We start from the raw sequence: 21,885 nt of genomic DNA on the forward strand, positions 1-21,885 counted from the left end.
CGTAAAAGACACAAATGAGAAATAAAACAAGACAGGCGAGGACATATGGCAAGTACAGAACTATAAAATTAACTTCCAACAAATGACACATGGTCGAAACTAGAAGGGATCTGAGATCACTTGGGAAAAAAATCAGAGAAGAAGAAGACTTAAGCAAAAGTTTTATTTCAATCTCCATTCCTCTCTAGGAGAAACAATTGAGATATTTTCTTCTTATGGGACACGTGCCTATTGCTGAGTGGAAAAATCCAGCTGAAGTGGAATATGGGGAAGAATTAGAGAGTGAGGAAAAAAATATAAGAGCAGCATAGAGGTGGGATGAGAGGGCAGAGCCTCAATGTACAGAGCAAGATGGTGATTGGCTGGGCAGAAAGCTGCCTTTGTGAGGTCACTGCCTCCACAACAGCTTCCACCCACAATGGGAATCAAGCTGTGTCCAGTCAGCCAGCACGTTTCTCAATGAGTAACACCTTCTACTAGCGTTTCAGTCGGTGGCATCCTACAAATACCTTTATTTAAAAGTTCTCATGATGTGGGATATGAGGAAGAAAGGGATAGTTCTCACCTGTATGATTTCCTTTTCTCTGTCAAACATAAACAAGATATTTTGAGAAATCTCTTTTTGGCTCTTAAAATCACTGTTTACAAAAAAATAATAAAGTCATTCTGGTTTGATACAACAAAAGGGGAATAAATAATGACAATTTTAATTTTTGGGTGAACTATCCCATTAATTGAATCAGTCTGAATGACTTTATGTATTTATTTATTGTCCTATCCACATAATTGTGTGTTTAGGTGAAGACCTAAACTAGTCCTTGAATCTGTAAACTTCTCTGATAATGTAAAAATGACTCTTCCAAAGATTTAGTCATCAATGAAATGTTTCTCTTCTGATCCTCTTGTTTAACAAAACAGCTTGGACAATCTGCTAGATAATGAATATATTAAAGTCATACAACATGAGGATGAGATAACAATTTTAATTCTTGGGTGAACTATTCCTTGAAGTCGCCTTTGGTCCAGTTTAAGAGAACGAGAAAGATTGATTTTGCCAATGGCTGATACACAACATCAAAGCTGCAAAGTACAGCCAGTGTTAGGAAAATACTAAATGAGAAACATATTTCCGTAAGAGACTGTACTTGCAGTACAAAAGAGAGACGGGACAAAAGCAAGCTGTACCTTGTAGAAAAGTGCACTCAGTTCAAGTACGAGCAAAGAAAGCTTGGCACAAAGAGAACAAAACTTATGACTGAATCAGCCTGATACACTTGTTCACACAACTTGTATTTGATTGATTTCATTATTCCGCTTTCATATCTTAAAATTATCTGTCATTACTATCCTTCTATACTGTTGAACAGAGATTGTAGACTGAAAGAAGAGTGTTTATGAGAAGTGAGCAGACTTTAAATGAGTCAACGTAAAAAGTGACATCCACAGAGACTCTCTTTGGCTACTGGCTCTCTGACAACGCCAGTCACAAACTGCAACAGTTGCCAAGCCTTTGTGCTGAGGACAAATAATTAGAATTCCCCTTCACCAAGGGCAGTTACGCTCCCTTTGCTTTTGGCATGTGTTGAACATTGCAACCCGGGTCCTCAAAGGGATGATTTGTCATCAAGTGCTTTAGGAGTGTTACAACTTATGCTGAGTGATATCAAAATAACAGATACATCAGTGTGGTGCTCTCGCAAATCAAGGGTCTTGCATCTGCGAACTTGGACGAACTCCTGTATGGCCAGAACAGGAAAAGCAGGAGCTACTGCACAGGATAAAAGCAAAAACAGACCAGGGAGTCCGGGATGTAAATTGAGTCACATATTTATTACATAAATATATAGTAAAATAGACCAGCGACAATTACCATAAAAATATCTTCCTTTAAAATCCTGACCATAAACAAAGAGTTTGAAAATCACACATTGACATTGACAAACACGCTGATTGTCTGGACCTGTCGAAAACAGCCCACCACAAGAAAACCTGACATCACACCACCCAAAAACCTAGGACTGATAGGTGCAGGAGGAGATAGGGGTGGAGAACAGGTGGTCGGCGTGACGGAGGTGTGGTGGAGTGAGAGGAGATCACAGTAGATATTTAGAGGTTTTGAGTGTATTCTTGTTGAGATATTCTGAGTTACACAAGTCCATTTGGCCCAGAACTTGCATAAGCTTTTCTGCTCCTCCGTTCTAGGTGGGAATGGATCCTAAAGACTTCCTGAACCTGGTCCACTTAGCTGAAGGTTGAAACATGCGGTGCTGAGACTCTCAGAACATTATCTGCCGAACTCTGTCTTGAACGCTACTGCAAAGCAGCTTCACATTTGATCATTTTCCTGCACTCCAGCCTCACCGTACATCTTTAGCTGCATCCAAGCGATGTGACTAGATTCCTCAAGGCCCAGTCCAATTATAACAAGGTGTTGTCCAATAACTCCGCATAGGTTAACAGACTCCCAGCTCTCTCAGCCAATCATTTGTTAGCTGGCCTCTGATTGGTTAGGAATCCTGAGTGACTGCAGAGTGCAGACTGTAAAAATGTGCTGTGAGTTTTGATCACAGTGAAGCTAGAATTATTCGCAAGTTACTTTTTTCCTTAACATTGTTATTTTTTTTAGGAACCACAAACGCACCATTTGCACAATGTCTGTGTTAACAGTAAACAATACTATACAAAGAATTTGCATAAACATTTAAATTTGGATTCATTTTTGCATTAGTGACACCTGGTTTGTACCTGTAGGCCCACACAAATCAAATTGATCCAATATCTTGGATGTTCTGCTTTCAACTGCCAATTTCAGCTATATTTAGCACACTTTAGCATATTTGAATCCATGCATATTTCCCCAAAAAATTAGTGAAGAAAATGTGCTGGTTCTGTCTGGGCCTATGTATCAGGTACATCATCCAAGAGCAGCTGAACATATGGAAACTGTGGCATGTGGCCAGTGGACCACTGGGATGGAAAACTAGCAAAAGCAGTGCAAACATGACAGCAAAAACAGACATGCACATGTAAATTAGAGCCCAAAGGGAGCACTAGCTGGAATAGAGAGAAAGAAAAGACATGGACCCTCATGGTTGCACCTGGATCACAAACTAATTTTGCAGAACGTCCAAATGTCCAGAAGCACTGTACTGGAAATATCCTGGCAGTGAGGCTTCCCACCCCCATAAATCTAATTTATTGTAATTTAATAATCATGCATGCAGATTTGGAATTATCCAGTGTGCAAGCAGGGTTTATGTCCTGTAAGAATTAGCACAGATGCTGGAGAGCTTCACATGAAGTTCAGAAGGAAATGGGGAGGTTTGACTGAAGGACCCTTTGAGGCCTTATGAGCAAACCTGAGCAAGCCCACACTCAAACTACTCACCTTAAAACCTGACAAACATTGCATACGCATACATGTAGCTGTTTTATTGCATAATCTATTTGAGGTCATTCCTTAAACGTCCTTATGTTTGGTGAGATACATTACTTGCTGTCCATGCATAACCTTTTTAACCATCTTTAAGAAATGACTCTACAAACACAGTGTTCTCAAAGCATAATATCACCAGCACATCTAATCTCAAAACCCAACCAAACTGCAAAACTCTATAGTGCAAAATGTACTTGGAACGACATTTGGTTTTGTGGGTAAATTTATATGTGAGAAATCACATCAGTTTCCCCTACCCAGTTTAAACAATAAGCCAAGCCCCGGAGACAGGTCTGATTGCAGGTCTGATCTCTGTGTGCACTCAATAAACTGCCATTTTGACATTTGATATTGTCTCCGGAGTCCTTAAGTGGGCTAAATTCACTCCAAAAGGCTCTCGGTTGCAAACAAAATAAAGAGAGAAATAATAAAAACACACCAGAAAACTGCTGCAGCTGCTGCAAATTGATCAACATGTGTAAGTTCCAAAAGAATAGAAAAGACCTGTTCACCTTTAGCAGAACATTTTAGATTTTCCATGTTAAATATTATTGGCTGTTAACCATCTAACAATATATATCTATTTTGTAATACTGCATACAGTACATTTTGAATCAGGCCTCAAAAGGTGCAAAAAGCCTATAAAGCCTCATAATCAAACAACAAAAGTAATTTTTTAATAACAAGTTTTTTCAGTGCTGCTACTGATTCACGAATTGCAGTTCTAAGGTTTCTCCACTCTGTGTTAAAGCTTATAATAAGGACAGGGAAAACGCTCTCAGTTACTCACTTAACCTCGGTTGCATTATTTTTAGACATTGCATTATTATGCTTATGGGGAAACCCTTTCTCCAAATATTACTGAAGGCTTATTGAATCATGCTAATGGTGTTCAAGCACGCTAAATATGAGAGGCTTCCCACTCAATATAAGGCAGCGCATGTACATCATCCATTCAGAATCTTGACTGAAGCAACTTGGCATTCTAAGTCTCTGAGCTAGCTGACATGGCAGTAAGTGCAATGTCTCATTTCCTCATCTCAGGGAACCAGGGTTACATGAGTAACCGACAGCGTTCCCTTTTGATTCGTTTACTTTGACATTGCATTACTATGCTTATGGGGAACGTATAAAATCCTGCCGTGTTACATCGATGGATGCTGGCTCAACTTAGTATGTCAAGTTTCACATACCGAACCATAATGAGAGTGGCAATGATATTGTGACGATATATCTGTAATAAAACCTCACAAAAGTGTTGGGTGATGACCAGCCTGCTGCCATGCAAATGTCCTGAATAGATATGCCATTTGCCCATGCCCATGAGGACGCGAGCCCGCGGCTTCAAGGTGAGTCTGCAATTACCTAGCCCGAATTCAATACACGAGTCGTCAGTTGACAGCACCTGCAGATCCCCAACTTACTTAACAGAGGCCAGGATGAGCAGCTCATTCTCAAGCTTGCTGATTGTATCTTGTGAGACTGTCATGCACAAGTGCCAAGTCCCAAGTGGGTAGGGTGGAAGGGCGAGGAGGGTTCAACCTTCTTGCTCCTTTTAAAAATCGTATGATCAGGTCATTTCTGCCGATTGGGCGATTATCGACGTGCGCATGAAAGGCTGGTATAGCAGCCACATACACTTTCAATGTAGATTGCATTTGACCACTTTTAAATCGATATTGAAGAAAGGCAAGAATTATTGGTATTGGGCAGTTGAATGGGTCTTTGTCCCGTTATGCACAACTTTGTGAAATAGGAAGTGCATCTGTTACCGGCAAGCTTCGTTGAGCGGCCAGACATGAAGACTCCATGACTATGGATTTGAGTGCCATATCATTCCTTGTGCTTGAGAGAGGAGGTCTCTCTTCAGAGGAATAGTCCACAGCGGGGCTACCAGCATCTCCAACAAGTTCTGGGAACCACGGCTGGTTGGGCCATTTCGGTGCCACTAACAGAACAGATTTCCTTTCCTCTCTGATTTTGCAAAGCACACGAGGCAGAAGTTAAACTGGAGGAAAGGCATAATTGCGTACCTTCGGCCAGCTGTGAGCTAGTGCATCCACTCCCAGCTGAGACCATGTCAGTGAATAAAACAGCGGGCAGTGAGTGTTCTCTGCTGATGCGAAGAGGTCCTCCTCTACCCTGCCGAATACATTCCAAATCATATTGACTGTCAAAGGGTGCAATCTCCACTCTCCGTGGATCATCCCGCCCCTCGACAGTAAGGCTGTACCATGATTTAAGCATCTGGGGACATGTACTTCCCAGATGGAAAGGAGGTGCCCATAGAAGAAGGTCTTTAGCCAGCCGCAGCAGCAGCCGCAAGCTCACACCCCCTGGGTGATTTATAAATTCTACCACTGTCATGTTTTCCATCCTGATGAGAACGTGATGGTGGAGAATGTCTGGGAGAAAGCACTCGAGCGCTAGGTGTACAGCACGGAGCTCAAGACAGTTTATGTGCCACAACTTCTCCGTTTCTGACCACGTCCTGAAGGCTGGTCTGCCGTTGCATATCGCTCCCCAGCCTGTGCTCGAATCATCTGTCATAACAGTCTTTCTCCTGATCACTTGGCCAGTAGGAACACCCCGGCGGTACAGAGTCATATCGCACCAAGGGGTCAGCACTTTCAAGCAGTCGCACGTTACTCATACTCACAAGGTGCCCATGTGAAATGTGCTCTGTTGCACGTGACTTTTCAGCCAGAGCTGAAGTGGTTGTATATGTAGGAGTCCTAATTTGCACACTGTTGAGGCAGCAGCCATCTGCCCAAGCGTCCTCTGAAAGCATTTCAGTGGGGGAGAGTGTCCTAAGACTGCGAGAGAGCTGATCAGTTTTTGGGAGTGCTCCTAAGACAGACGCGCTCGGATATTGATTGAATTCAGCTCCACTCCTAAAAAGGAGATGTTCTGGCTTGGTACCAGCATGCTCTTTTGCATATTCACAGTCAGACCTAAGCTCTGAAGATGAGCGGGGAGTCTGAGCTTGTCACTGAGCAGTGCGCTCTCTGATAGCCAATCGTTGAGATAGTTCAGGATGCACATTCCGCTCTGCTTCAGAGGAGAGAGAGTAGCATCCATGCACTTCGTAAATGTACGAGGGGCCAGGGATAAACCGAAGGGTAGGACAATGATTTGGTATGCTATGCCCTCGAATGCAAATGTCAGGAAGCACCTGTCATGGGGGGCTACCTGAATGTGGAAAAAAGCATCCTTTAAATTCCCAGAGATAAACCAATCTTGCGCGCTGGGGGAGGGACGGAGATCAGCGATCATGAAGCTCACTGGAAGGAAACCTGCACCAGGGGAGTATGAAGCGCGTGGGCACTGAGCCAGCGTGAGCTCATCACCTGACCCGAACAGATCCACATCGGAAGCTCACAGCACTTTACTTCTTTGCTCAGAAGAGGCTGCAGAGGATGAGAGCAGCGGAGCTATTTGGGCGAGTTCATCGCCTTGGACGATGGCCACACGGAGCCTGAGAGTCCGAAGGCTTATATCTCCACAGTGGGGGCAGTCCAGCCTCTCAAGCGCTGCCTCTGCATGGGTGTGACCCAGGCAGAAAACGCATGATTTGTGGCCATTCCAGAGTTCAATTGGGTCTGCACAAGAGAAGCAATCTCAAGAGGTCATCCTTGTCCAAAGCTCACCAGAACACAGCAGGGGAGAGAAGGCGTGTCTGCTGCAATGTGTTGATCACGGTGAGTACTCTTGTTGATAGGCTTCTTGCTTCTCATAGAAGGTTGGCTAAACGAAGAGATTCTGAATGGATGATGAACAAGCGCTGCCTTATATAGAGTGGGAAGCCCCTCATATTTTGCGCGCTTGAATGCCATTGGCCAGTTTCACTGCTGTGATTCAATAAGGCTTCAGTAGTGTTTGGAGGAAGGGTTTCCGCATAAGCATAATAATGCAATGTCAAAGTGAATGAATCAAAAGGGAACTAAAAGCCCGTTCAGATTGATTGCAGTACTGCAGTTAATTGTAACTTCCTGATATATGCAGGCTAAGAGCCGCTGAATGTGGAGAGACTTACTCATAAAAGCAAAGTTTATAATGGTATAATGGTTAAGAATAGCCCTGCTGGTAGTCAGGAAAAGAGTTAGTGTTTATTTACTCGCAGGGTTCAAAATGAACTTTTACTACAGTGGCAAATGGAGAGTGAATTTCAAGAAACACTCCAACACAGTAGGTGGCATGAATTGCACCCTAAAGCTGGATGTCACTTGTTATAAAACGGAAAAAAAGATGACAATGCAGTGTGTTGCTACTGCCACACAAAATCATTAGAAACATTTTCTCCGTCTCTCTAGATCCATACTTTGATGGTGATTTTTTTTTTCTGAAAAATATATGTAAATATGAACTTGACTGATAGCATTATTATTATTATTTTAATTTTAAATTATAAACATTGTAATTTTTTTTTTTTTTTTTTTTGGCTAAGATGATTATAAATTGAAAATCTAATACTTTGACAGCCCGATTTCACATGTCAGTGTAAAAAAAAAAAAAAAAAACTTCCTTTACTTGGTTGCTGTTTTGATTTTTGTATCTTTTTGTTACTATTTACATCCTTGGTTTAAAAAAAGACTAATCACAGAAACTACTAGACTGCCAACTTGTAGACAGGGAATTATTAGTAATGTTGCGAATATATATGTTTAGTCTAACAGTGTAAGAAAAAAAAGAGCTTCTATTGCTGTCTTATGAAGCATCAGGCACATCCTGTAAGAGAAGCTGAATGAAATGAACATGTGGAAGCTTTGGCAGTTGGTCAGTGGACCGCTGAGAGGAAACAGCACTAACATGACAGCAAAACAGATGTGTGCATGTAGGTCCGTAAATGTCGATGGAACTGCAAGAAAGAGATGGCCTTGATACATCGACCCTTCTGTATAGACCTTGGCTGTTGGATGCATTTCATTCTATGTACAATATGTCATTTTAAAAACATCAACATAAAATGTCCTGAAAGCAAACCTGAGCAAGGCTGAACCAAAAGCCCCCATTGTGAAACCTGACAAGTGTTGCATAAGAATCCCACGATAGCTTTCTTTGCATAATATTACCATCACAAATGTTTTTGTGTGATTGGCTACATGCATTTGTGTGCAACTAGTGTGCAAAAATTCCTTTCTGTCTCTGCATATAGTTTTCTCTCATGGCTTGACAAAATTATCTCTGTGCACAATACCATTAGCCCGTTAAATCTGACTAAACATAGAATATTCTTACTAAACTTCATACTCTGGTGCAGAAGGAAATTTGGGTGACAGCTAATTTACAGCATGCACGACCATTTTAGCTTTGAATAGCTACATGAAACAACAACCAAAACCCAAAGAAAGATCTGACTGAAATATAAGAAATATTCAATATACCTGCCATATTGAAACTAACCAGGACCATTTTTTCTATCATAAACTGCCAAATTTTCTTTCCAAGTAAACTGACAGTTTGTGTATAATTACATCTGTAGATAATAACTTTATACATCGCACAGCCCAAACATGTGCAATAAAATAAAAAATCTAGAAATAAAACAGACACAGCTAATGAAACTGTTGCACATGTGTGAGCAAGAGTTAGAGAGCAAAAAATCGTGGAATAGTTCTTCATTAGCAACAGGAAAATCATTAGTGATTCTATTTAAAGATGGACCTGAAAACAAATTATTGACCTCATTTCCCATTCTGCTATTCTCCACTTTCCAACCTGACACCATATTCTCAGTATGAACTGCTATGCTCCTTGAGGAAATGTTCATTTCAAATATTTGATTTTATACTGCATCAGTAGAGCCTCAAAGCGTGTCCAAGGGGTCAGTCAGCAAATCCAGCCACATGGTCATTACTAATAGCAAACATACACAAAACTCACTCACACCCACCAGCAGACACATATTCACAGCACAAAAGCATGCGCACAGAAAACACATTGCACATTGCACACTGCCACAGATTGCACAAGTCCAAACCCATAACAAATGTCAGGAGGAGCAAAAAATGATGGTCATCATATGATTAAACAACACCTATTCATGTAAAGTTAGTCTTTAACTTTGATGGAAACAGGTGATGAGTGTTGCAAAGTTTCACTCCCATATGAATGTATTGTGCACTTGTCATTTGCTCACATATTTTAAAGGTGCACGTTTCATGATTATATAAAGAATATTTTTTTAAATAGTTTTGAAAATGCATAAATCTTGAAATGTTGTAAATCCATTTACAGTAGCCTAATAAAAAGCAGTATTATGGGTCGCTTCATGGAGTTCGCCATTTTGAGATGACATGACCAACTGAATGCTGCTTGGAAACCCAACTGAATTATCTTGGTGGTTACCTATTATCAAAAAACTTTCATTAACAGAATAATGTCTGACAGCAAATAGCGCATTTCTACACCAGCACTAGTCATTAAAAAATTAGCATGACATTTCATCCACACCACTAGGTGTCAGTATGAGTCCAAAAGGATGTTATAAGTGTTTCAGAAAAAAATTGATAAATACTGAGTGCACCTTTAAATAGGACAGGTTTGACTGGGTCTGGCTCCACTGCTTTAATGTTTAGATAAGCAGAGATGTTTTCTCACCAGGCTTTTTATGAGTCCCATTGAAGCAGCCCCAAGAGTGCAGGAGAAATGTGTGTGTATGTGGCAGAAAGAGAGCGACTGATGAACACTAAAGAAAAGAAGACCACAGGACATGAACACTGAAAGCACGTCTTCAACTCAGAGAGCAAAGAATGATGAGCTAACAAGAAGGCATGGCTGGAATTTTTCAATTTATTAAAAAAAAAGTTTGTTATATTTCCTTTTTTTTTTGTCTTTTTTATTTTGTTGATACCTGAGAGAATCCTTCAATAGCTTTCCTTTCCAGTCTCATTTAAAACAGCTGTGGTATGGACATCATCCCCGCTCTCTGCTCACACTCTCATGGCTGGGTGCATTTTGCAAATGAGCTCTTGTTCATATTCACAAACAGTCTAATCAAATGAAGATACTCACATTCAAAGAAAACAGAGAAAATGAGGGCTTTGACATTACAGTGGTGAGGGTGGCCAATCAAACTCAAATGTTCAAAAATAGCATGCCTCTTGATTTCTTTTGGTTATTTAGGGTTTTGCATACTGTGTTAAAGCTGAAGTGTGAGATTTCTGCGCCACTGGTGGCTTTAAATGGAACTGCATGTTTCCAAAACACCCCCCTCTTCTGCTATTGGCTAGATAAAACTGATAGCCCCACCTCAAACTCACACCATTGGTTGAGCTGTTGCCAGACTTGTGAAATGTTCTGATAGTGCCTCAGAGACAGTGTGTTTACCAGTGTTGCTAAGTCCACGGTTTTTCCACGGAATTAGGCTACTTTTACATTATTGCCGTGGGTTGAAGGGACCCCAATGACGTGATATTTAGCCCCTGGAAGGCAATTTTTACTATGGGAACCCCACCAAAGAATGTGTATTTTACCCCCATAACAAGATTTTTACCGGGGGATTGCCGCTGAAAAGCATTTGGGCTAGTTTTACGCTAGTTTTGAGTAGCAATTGGGCGGGTTTTGCTGTGAAAACCTGGCAACCCCGGTCTTTACATTTTTTTGGTGAAATCAGCCTAGAAATGGCTTACTTATAGTAATCTCTGTGTAGTAATCAAGTATTTTAACATATAAGATAGTTGATTTTGCATATTAAGAAAAAAAAAATGACACTTCAGCTTTAAACCTGACTGAGTTTGGTCTGAGATTCACTATCACAGCTGAGAGGGGAAAGAATTTAAACTCAAAAATATGTTTTGGTTGACAAAAGAATATTAATGATATTTTGCTGTTTCTACAAAACTAATTTCCATTCTGAATGTATGAAATGCCGTTTTGTTTCTAACAGGTAGTACCAATCCACCGAACCATGAGAGCATTCAATGCAAACACATACATAGAAACACAAATGCAGTCCCTCGACAGCGGATGACGTCATCGGAGATGAGTGGAAAGTTGAACTAGCGCCCTCAAATGTTCGTAAGGTTTTTACAAAGCAGGTCTCAGGCAGCAGTTAGGGCTATCTTTCCATTGACTTGTACACTGACTGATGAACAGACAAACTGACTGAGGCTCATGCAGCTGCAGTGGGTGGGACTCTGGGGGGCGGGGGTGTTTAGAGGCATGTCTGCTAATCAGGGATCAATAACACAGTCATCATGCTATCAGAGGGTTTAGCATTGCATAGACATTCTTGCTTCTGGGCGTTTTTTGTCTTTTGCTAAAGAAAAAAAAAAGATAGCACAAAATTTGGTAAAAAAGGGCGAGAAACAAAACTACACCACCACCAAAGCGAAACAAAACCAGTATCTACTGTTCTCCTCTGAGGAAATTGATTGGCAGTAGCGAGGCCAGCTAAGTGCTTCTGGGTACCAGACATTACCCACCTAATGTACGTCTCTACCAGCAATCTGACCTAGCGAACAAATGTACATCTAGCTACCCTGTCGGAAAGAGCGGTTTGAGTGTGGGGCAGAGGGTTGCGGAGGCACAGGGTTGGATTGATAATTTCATGGGGCACTTTTTCTTCATATTTGTATTGAACATGCACGTTTGCGAGTGCACAAAAGCACACGTACAGATGTGTGAAGCATTTACAGAGCTACTTAAGCAGATTTACTTTACAAAAACGCCGGGATCAGCCGGCTGCGTTCTGGCCTCAACATCCAGTATGTGACGGTTGCATATGGTTAACACATAGTGATTTAATCTTTCAATATCTTTTCGTTTTGTATTTACATCCTTGGTTATGGCCAAAAAACTTGTAAAAGTACAAAAAAGAAGAACGAAACAAAACAAAACAAAACACAAGTATTGCACCTTGAAGGTGGGCAATATGCGCTTAGTAAGCTGTTTGTGTAACATCATTTTGACAGCACTGTCCACTCTTGCTGGTGACCTGAAGTGAGGTTCTAGTTCCCGGGCTCAGTTCCAGCCCAGTCCTGTCAGCTACATTCAATACCACGAAGCACTCTCTGCTGTCACGGATGCAAACGACTCCCTTTCCAGCCTTCCAGCCACACCGCATTCCGTCTGCTCCCATCACGGCCCGTCGCATCAGCGCTGGTGACACCGTTCACAAACGGAGGCTAATGCATGCAACTGGTGCAAATCTGAAACAGATGGGCTTTCGAGGCCGAAGGAGGAGGCCGTGTGCTTCTGCGATCACATGAACGCTCATGCGCACATACACCCCATCGTACAGTTCAACACATGCACCGGACGCATTTTGACACAAGTGCCACGCAGATAAGCACTCCTCCCAAGTTCATTTAAGCTTTGTGTTGTGTGAGGTATGAGTAGATTGTGTTTCAGTTTTTTTTCAGTTTCTGTTGCATTATTTCTCACGTTTTTTTTTTTTCTTCTAGGTCTTCTTTCATAAAAAAGAAAACAAAATATAAAAAGAAAATATTCCTGTTTCTTGTTGTAAATTCCTCTTGATAAAAAGACGATGGACAGATACACAAACAAACAGAGCAGTCGACTTATCATTACAAACTATAGTGAGGTGAAAAAGGAGAAATTCTCTAGTTTACACTGCACGCATGGTCAAAAAGTGACTACGGCTGTTGTTTTTCTCTCTTACATAGAGCAGTTAAGCATTGAAAACAAACACACACATTTCAGTTCAAAACAAAAAGAAAGAAACAAACAGCTCAAGCTCCGAGATTTGAACTCTTTGTTCTGGAGTCATTTTTTATTTGTTTTCTGGGTTTGTAATTATTTTATCATTTCTTTTTTTTTTCTTATTCTATCTCTCTCAAATAAAATTAAAAGGTAAAGCAGCATCGAAACCCTTGCGTTCACTCGATTAGCCAATCGCTGTCCACTGCTGCGTCACTCCTATTCCAAGATGGAACTCCATGCAGGGTGTTTACGGAATGCTCAAATTTCCTCGCGTTCTGATTGGCTGTCTTCCTTCACAACCTCATTATAGAGCAACTCCTCGTCCTGGCTCTTTCATTCTGCTGCTCCTCGTTCACATTCATTCGGTGCTGCCATTCTTTGCATGGCTTGGCTGCTCCTTTGTCTCACAAAGGAAAGGCCCGTTTCAGTTGGGTGTTAGTCTCAAGCCACTTCTGGCTTCGAGGGGGCGGGGACACAGAGGTCTATTCGTGAATGAGTGTTTTGTCATTTGTTGAGGACGTTGCTTGACTTAATACTGACTCTGAGGGTGTGCTCAGGAGCACATGAAGGTGTGGCCTCTGTTTGACAGAGAGGTTGGGATCGTGTCCTTGGAAAACATGTGACTGAGCTAGAGGAGCTGGAGGGTGGGACCCATCATGCCTTAGTGCAAAAACTCCTTAAAAGGTGCCAGGGGTTGAATCGTTTATGAATATTTGGTTCTTTCAAAACTAAGTGCTATCATTCAACTGCTAGCTTCCCCACATCCCCTGCCCCACCATGAAGAAACCAGCCGACTCCTAGCTCCACTTTGCAAATTACTGCTTGGTATTGAAAAAAGGAAACAGCGATAGACCCATTCGGTTCAGGCCTGGCCACCTCGGGTCCTTCATCTGAAGTTCTCTCCACGACTCCTCTTCGCAGTCAGCGGGATGTACGGTTAGGTTTGCCATCTGCTAAAAACTAGCTTCCAATTTGACGGAAATCGAAGTGACACTTGGTCCCACACGAAAACAAACAAACAAAAAAAAGCCCATCCAGAATAGTTTTTCTCTCAGCCCAGTGTGAAGAGACCTCAAAGAAATCTGACAGGCAACAATGAGGAATGGCAGGCCCTCCTGTCTACAGTGGTATTTCAACGTAACTGAGAAGAAACTTTGTCTGCGAGTTTTTCTATCCCGGCTGTTAGTGTGTGGGAATACAAGTGTGTGTAGGTGTGTGTAAATGTGTGTGCGTGTGGCTGAGGGTAGCTGCCCTGTGTCCAGAGGTGAGGTAGAACCTGTCAGCACAGAGGCAGTCTAGGAGCCACAGCCAGCCGGAGGTGTGCCCACATTTGAGGTAAAACAAAAACAACAAAGAAAAAACATCAACAACAGCCAGTCCGCCATGGCCCGTCAGGAGTGTGCGTGTGTGTTCGCACAGACCGGGCAACAGTAGCATCTGAGCGGAACACAGATGGGCTGGACTGAACTCTCAAAGCCCTGCATGGGAGTCCAGAACTACAGCACTGCAGTGCATACAGTAAAAATGAGGCATTCGAGTTTTGAGGTGTTTGTTTTAGTACATTTGTGTGTGTGTGTGTGTGTGTGTGTGATGGGTCTGGGAGTACGGTAATACTGGCTCCCTCCCGACACCTGTAAAACACAAAAATCAGTGCGGATTGGAGGTGTAGGGGCGCCTGGATTTCCATCTCTCTGCGTGACTTTCCTGGGACAAAGAGGGGCTCAAGGAGTCCACAAATAAGCCCAGACATTGGCAAGAATGAACTGCACACAAAGTCGCAGAGTAGCACCCCTGAATGAGCACTAAAAAGGGGACCGAGAGCTTTCAACGGTCCATGTCCTACTGAGTAGGGAGGGAGATATATTCTCGAAAAGTCCCAAATCATTTTGAGTAGCTTTATTTAAATATAGCACCTGATTTGGTTCAAAAAAATTCCTCCCGCTCCACACACAGGCTCAATTTCGAAGAGAATCATGTGGTCTGTTAAAGAAGATCCATGTTAGCGTGGAGCTTGAGATACCGACGGTCAATCTCAGGAGAACGCTGAGATTTCAATCAACTAAATGAACTGACCACTTCACGACCTGGCGGAGGAATCTATATGCCAGCTGCCGTCCAGTCTTAGCAGAGGGCACCTCCAGTGGTGGCGTGACAGTAGTGCAGTCTGTACGTGTACAAATGCATACGAGCTCATTGGATTTGAGTCGCATGAGTACTGCATCTGTAAGCACACTTACAGGAGTGTGTGTGTGTGTGTATATGTATATTCTGTGTCTAAGGTGTTGGTAAACCAATATAAGACATCATGCCGAGACAGAAGGGCCACATGTGGGGAATTTAGTAGATGAGGAGGGCTGAGCTTTCTTTAAAAAAAATAAAATAAAATTTTGTCGACTTAAACCCCCCTGTATGAAAGCCTTTCTGAAGATGACCCCTGCCAATGCAGCTGCTGCTGGTGAGTTTGGTGCGTGGAGGGGGGTGAGACGGGTAGAGAAAAACGGGTTACAAAATGTTGTTGATTCTCCTGCCGCGGCTCGCTGGGACGTCACACGTCCTGATCCTCAAAGACCTCCAGGAAAAGTGGGGGGAAGAGTTCAGTGGGGCATTCCACCTTCATGTGCAGGAAGCGGCTGGCGTGGCAGGCTCCGATCATGCGCAGGTCCGTCACCTTCATCAGCAGCTTGGGCCAGAAATGAGGAATGTTGTGCTTGCGATAGTTGATGTAGTGTTCGAACGCTAGGAGGTACATCTCCTGGCACTTCTCAATCTTCTCCACACAAGTCAAGCCTGTTCGATCTGAAGAGACGAACCAGAGAAGATGCAAGGAAAATACTTATTATATGACCATTGCAGGATTGTAGCAAACAACATTATTTCAAAAACATAACTTTACTTAATTAATACTTAATTAATTACTATGCTGACTTAAAAATCCTGGGTATCAAATGAACACTCCACATGTGAATAGGATTTTTTATGATGAATTATTTTTCTTATGTATAAAAGTTTTACACTCTTAACTGTATGATTTTGTCCCTGTGGCCTGTTTTGATATTTTTATGTAGCTCATCAGGTGATTTTTCTCTTGCTTTGATCCTAAGTTGCTTTGGATAAAAGCGTCTGCTAAATATGTAAATGTAAATTTCCAGAACCCAGCTGTTGCTCTATTGGGGTTCATTGGATTCTCTTGCATGCTTCATCTGAGGAATGCTGTTTTTGTCATGTAGTTATTATTAAAAGGTTGCTGTCTACATATACATTCTATTTCAAGTTAGTGTGGTGGCTTCTGCCGCTTCTTGTGAGAAATCAGTTATAAAGTCTTGAGGTTTCAATGCCAGAATAGAGACTTTTTTTAATCAGAGAAAAATCTGAGAATCTGTCCCATCTGTCTTTGCATACTCTTATGTAGATTTCATAAACAATACATATCATTCAAGCCACTATTGCTTATTAACTTTTTAACCCAGTCTATATCTCCTCATGACAGCATAATAGTAACACAAAGAGGTCTCAGTTCATCGAGTCAACACAAGAGCATCACGTTTTCTCTTAATGGCAGCTCATCACACACATTTAAATACATGACGTTATATTCACATTGATTATAATGTAATGTGTCCTCTCTCACCTGAGCTCATAAGCAGTACGGCCTGCAGTAGAGCCACCTCTGTGTCATCCAGGTTAAACTGTGCCAGACTCTTGCCTAAGTCAAAGATGGCATCAGACACAACGCCCAGCCCTCCGTTCTTTAGCTGCTCTCGTTTGACAGCCATCTCTCCATTCAGGGTCAAGGTCTCGCTTTCCGGGTCATACCGAACTGCAGCACGTAGGGACATAATCTCCATACAGCAGCCCTTCAGCAAGATGATCTGATCCTCACAAGGCAGCTACAGAAATAAGAAATCACACGATAATACATTATTTCACCTAATGGCATAAAATCTGCTGTGACATCATGAAAAACACTCCTTGAACACATTTTAAATATTGTTATTATGGTTGTAAATTGTTTCAAATATTACACTATTTAAAAATATTTATGGTTGTAAATTGTTTCAAATTTTAAATATATTAGGGGGTTTTTCATCATAACATCAGTATTGCCACTCAAAATAAAATAATTAAATTTAATAGTAAATTATTAATTACAACAACAAATTAGGGTGTATTTTAATAGTGGGTGCTGTCACAATTATAAAGCTTCAAATTTAATTAAAATAATGAAATTAAATATATTTTAAATTATATAAATATATATTAAAATACATATAAGGACTGTTGTGTGTACAGTCTTTCAAAGTTTTTTCATTTCTGACTACTCTATTTACACAGCACAGAACAAAATATAATGTATACTAAAGTATAAAGTCATATTAAATAAATGTTTTTTTTTTTTTTAATTACAATTAATTTACTTAATTTACTTAAATGCATGCATTAATGTGATAACTTTGACAGCCTTAATTATATATTGGCAAAGAATGACGACCCAAGCACTGAAAGGAACTGAAGAGAGAGAGAAAAAATGGAGGTAAAATGGCAGCAGAGTGAAGTAATATTTACATTGATGTATAAAACGTTTCACATCATTTACAATAGCAACAAAAAGTCAAGTATTGTTCAGTATTATGTTTTTGTATTACAGTCTGTCTAGGTGCTTGTGGATAATACAGGAGGCATAACGCTCAACTTAGAGAGACAGAGAGGTTGTGGATACATGTGGATGGCAGGGTGAATTTATGGTGTAGACAATAATAAATACGTTGCCATACGGGTGCTGTGTAGTCTACTATGCAAGAATGTTCACACTTGTGGTTAAAGCAGAGTTGGTGAATGCTGAATATGGAGAGAATGCCACAATAGCTATGACTGATGTAATGTGGCAAAATCACACACACATTCACCAAAGCCACAACTTACAATTCATCTTAACATGATAGATAGCACATACATACAAACCCACCCACACTGACATATTTCTGAAATATGTGCTAGCTGAACAATTTGGCAACTATTAAAAATAACACAAAACTGAGAAAGGACAGCAGCATATTTTCTGCTAATTAGGCCAATGGACACTAATGTACTTTAATTACAAGGCTTAATTTGACAATCTAATTGGTACAGAACACAAACACCTCAAACAGGGTGTAAAATAAACAAAAATAGCACACTTACCTCCGAAAACATGGGCAGTTTTTTGGCAAAGTCAACAACACGTGTGATGGCTGGGGTAATGATCTTGGTAAACTCGCTGAAGGCCTCCAAATCCACTTTGTCCCCATCTGATGTGGGGGCCACCGGAGACTGTCCGATGTCCTCCGGCTGCAGACACAGACAAAGAACTAACTATGACTGTGACTGTAACTTTTGACTTTTGTAACAGGCAACAATGTATTTCCATGGAAGAATATATGAATGGACAGATACAGTGAACGAGATGCATGTGTGGGGTCTGGCTTTCCAGTTATGTAGGCTGATAGCCTTGGAAAACCACAGTGTTTGGTATCCTCAGGGTGGATTAGAGTTCAGCCATGTAAAAACTCTGGACAAACAGCCAAGTAGCCCTGGCATCTGGAGCTACATTCTATGTATGCAGTAAGAGGCATGTAACATGAGTCAGAATAGAGGTAATTATAAGTACTCAAAAGGCAGAGCTGCAATTACAGCATTACATGCTGGCCATAGCATATGTATTTTTTGAATGCGAGACATGGCATTGACTCATGGATGGAGTCCACAGACTTGTGGCACGGCTGACACAGAAGAGTGTACACTGCCTGCGTTCAGCTCATATTCTCCAAAATGGTGCTACAGTGATTCGGAGAGACACAGAGGAGATAAATTGTTGAATAAAGTCGTTATTTTGTTTTTTTTCATGTACATAACTTAATGGTTGAATCACTGATGGCAGATGGACTATTCTGACGGTGTCTTTCATACTTTTCTGGACCTTGACAGTGCAATTTACTTGGTAGTCTATGGGACAGTCGCAAGCCTCCCGGTTTTCATCCAAAACATCTTAAATTGTGTTACGAAGATGAATGAAGCTTTCAGGTTTTTGAAGGTTTTTGGGGTTTATTGGTTTATGTGATTATTTAATTTTTGGTTTTGGTGTGGATTTTAGTTTTATTTATATTTTGATTTCTATTTAATAGATGCACCCCCTTGCCCCTTATTATGTTTATTTATTTATTTATTTATTTATTTTTAACTTTTTTAATTGTACTTGGTTTCATTAATAACAATTTTTTAATTGTACTTACTTTTTTAATTGTTGATAGTATTTGTATATTCAGATGTTTGTTTTATCTTAACATTATTAGTATTTTTGTTTCTATTTAATTTTTCTGTTCATTTTTGTAGTGATAGTATTTGTATATTCAGATGTTTGTTTTATCTTAACATTATTAGTATTTTTGTTTCAAGTTTGAACCTAAAAACCAAACAAATATTAATATGATAGTTCACCCAAAAATGTAATTTTGTCATCATTTACCTCTTGTCGTTTCAACCCTGGATGACTTTCTTTTGCACAACATAAAAGAAGGTATTTTGAGGATGGTTGGTAACTAAACTGTTTTGGTTACCAATGACTTTCATTGTATGAATAAAAAATACTGAAATGTTTCTCATATTATCCTCTTTTATGTTCCATAGTTTATTTTAAGCTATTGTAGCCTACACGTTTATGTGTAATAAATTTTATGTTGAATCAAATAAAATATTTCTTTCTAAAGTTACTATTTGTAATGTCTACTATTCTTTCTCATTTAACACAATAATGGCTTTCAATTATCTTTTGTGGGTAATTTCACAGCCAAATTTAATTTGCGAATAATTAGATTAGTTAATCGACACATCATGTAATTAACAATAATGGCTTTCAATTATTTTTTGTGGTTTTTTTATTAAAAAAATGAAATATTAAAACAATTCACAATATTACTTTTCTACTGTATTTTTGTTCAAATATAAATACTGCATAAAACTTTTTTTTCCAAAAAACATTTAAGAATTTTACCAACCCTAAATACATTACTAGAATTATATTACAAAATGTTTATATATATATATATATATATATATATATATATTATATTTATTTTTTTTTTTTTTTTTTCATCAAAATGGTAAATAAACAAACAAACAACATAACATGAATCTATCCATGACCTAAGTAATTTTGTAATCTCACAACCAACATGTGTGTAGATAAACAACCTCATCTAAAAATGTAAATTTTAAAACATATCCATGTGGTGGGCGTCACCCCTTGTGGCACAAATGCGACAATCCCTAAAGACTTTAAACTGTGCAATCACATTGATTTCTTTGTTTCTGATAAAGCAAACAGACAGCAATAAACAAAAACACTGAAATCAAGACAAGACTGCAGAAAAAAAAGTACAGTGCTGGCCCACAAACAAACGCTATTCTGTTTCATTGTGAGGCTGTGAGAGCAAAAGGTTCAGGACACTTCATCTGTTACAGACAAGCTGATTGAATAATCACACCCATTAATATTACCTAAATTCACCGTATAGCTTTATAGGAAGCCTTCATGTAAAGTATACAGATCAGAAATTACAGCGCAGACCTCACAGAGAGGTAAATAAAACAAAATGGAATCTGTTCAGGGTTTCAGAATGTGCCTCTGAGGAACTTCTGCCGGCCGTTTAAGATTTGTGTGTTTGTGTTTACATGCGCTGCCTCAGACGAGAAGGACTGTTTTAACTGTGCCGCACTGGTGTATTTGTGTAAGTTTTAACAAACATGAACCAAAGTGTGTGTGTGTGTGTGTGTGTGTGTGTGTGTGTCTCTTCCTTAAGGAGGTGGGGGTAGCGCTGGATAAGTCCCAATGCAGCCTTTGCCTGCAAGACCCCAGTGTAAACTATCCCCTCTGCTGGTCCACCCTGGCCTTCTCACTGCTGAGAACTTGGCACTGTGTTTTCTCACTACAGAGATCTTAAGACAGCCCAGTTGGACTACCGACAGGATGGAGTGAGTGTTCCCATGGAGAGAGAGACTGCAGTTTATCGGGGTCATTCGGGGTCTCGGCCTTGCACTATTATTGGAGGCATATCTTGGTAGTAAAGGTTATATAGGCTGAATTCTTTATGGGACGTTTTATAGGAGTTCTCAGCCGGCTGGGGAAGTGGTTTCTCTGTCCCCCGTGGCTGATCGTCACAGGGTCTAGCACAAGCCGAATGTTTAGACTGGTGTGGGTCAGGGCTTTGATAGCACTCGTAACCGCTGGGAAGGCAGCGGGTGTTTGGTGGGCTGGGAAAACCAACTTCTACAATGGAGAATTTCCAAATCAGCCCGTCTGCTGGGATATTGTGCATATGCTCGCTTGAATGTTTGTAAGAAGAATTTCGAAGAACTGATTTTTTTCTTGCAATGAAAGTAAATGGGTTCCAAATCAACACTAGACCCCATATAAAACAAAAACCAAAAAAAAACCCAAGAGACTCCACAGAAGAAAAACATTTGGAAAGATATGAGTGAGAAAATTCCAACAGATTTATTTATTTTCTTTGTCTTTAAGATCAACAAGTCCATTTTCTCTTCCTTATTCTGCCACTATTCAAAGTGGGTGGTATATTCTCTGAGCGAATGAGCGATTAATACTGTCTAAACCCTCTTTCCTTCCTTCTTCATAAACAGAGGCGCTTCTACAAAGGCCCTGCATGGCAACGCTGCATTCCTGTTATACCCATAACTAACAGTTGCTTTAACGCTCGCTCTTGCCCAGTCACAACTCATATGTGCAGACTGGA

At 40.5% G+C, this 21,885-nt stretch overlaps 1 protein-coding gene across 6 annotated transcripts in view; it reads right to left on the reverse strand.

Annotated features, from left to right (window-relative positions):
• Positions 1–1,811: 1,811 nt before the first annotated feature.
• LOC109100142 (thyroid hormone receptor alpha) overlaps positions 1,812–21,885 on the reverse strand; it is a 142,626-nt gene continuing 122,552 nt past the window's right edge. For all 6 annotated transcript variants that reach the window (XM_042735416.1, XM_042735413.1, XM_042735414.1 and 3 more), the window contains 3 exons: positions 18,281–18,427; positions 16,731–16,989; positions 1,812–15,898 (listed from right to left, as the gene is read on the reverse strand). In XM_042735416.1, coding sequence (XP_042591350.1) covers positions 15,648–15,898; positions 16,731–16,989; positions 18,281–18,427 — 657 coding nt within the window. In that variant the 3' untranslated portion in view covers positions 1,812–15,647. The remainder of the gene's footprint in view (positions 15,899–16,730; positions 16,990–18,280; positions 18,428–21,885) is intronic.

Source organism: Cyprinus carpio, chromosome B12 (assembly GCF_018340385.1).
Source record: "Cyprinus carpio isolate SPL01 chromosome B12, ASM1834038v1, whole genome shotgun sequence".
Classification (NCBI taxonomy): domain Eukaryota; kingdom Metazoa; phylum Chordata; class Actinopteri; order Cypriniformes; family Cyprinidae; genus Cyprinus; species Cyprinus carpio.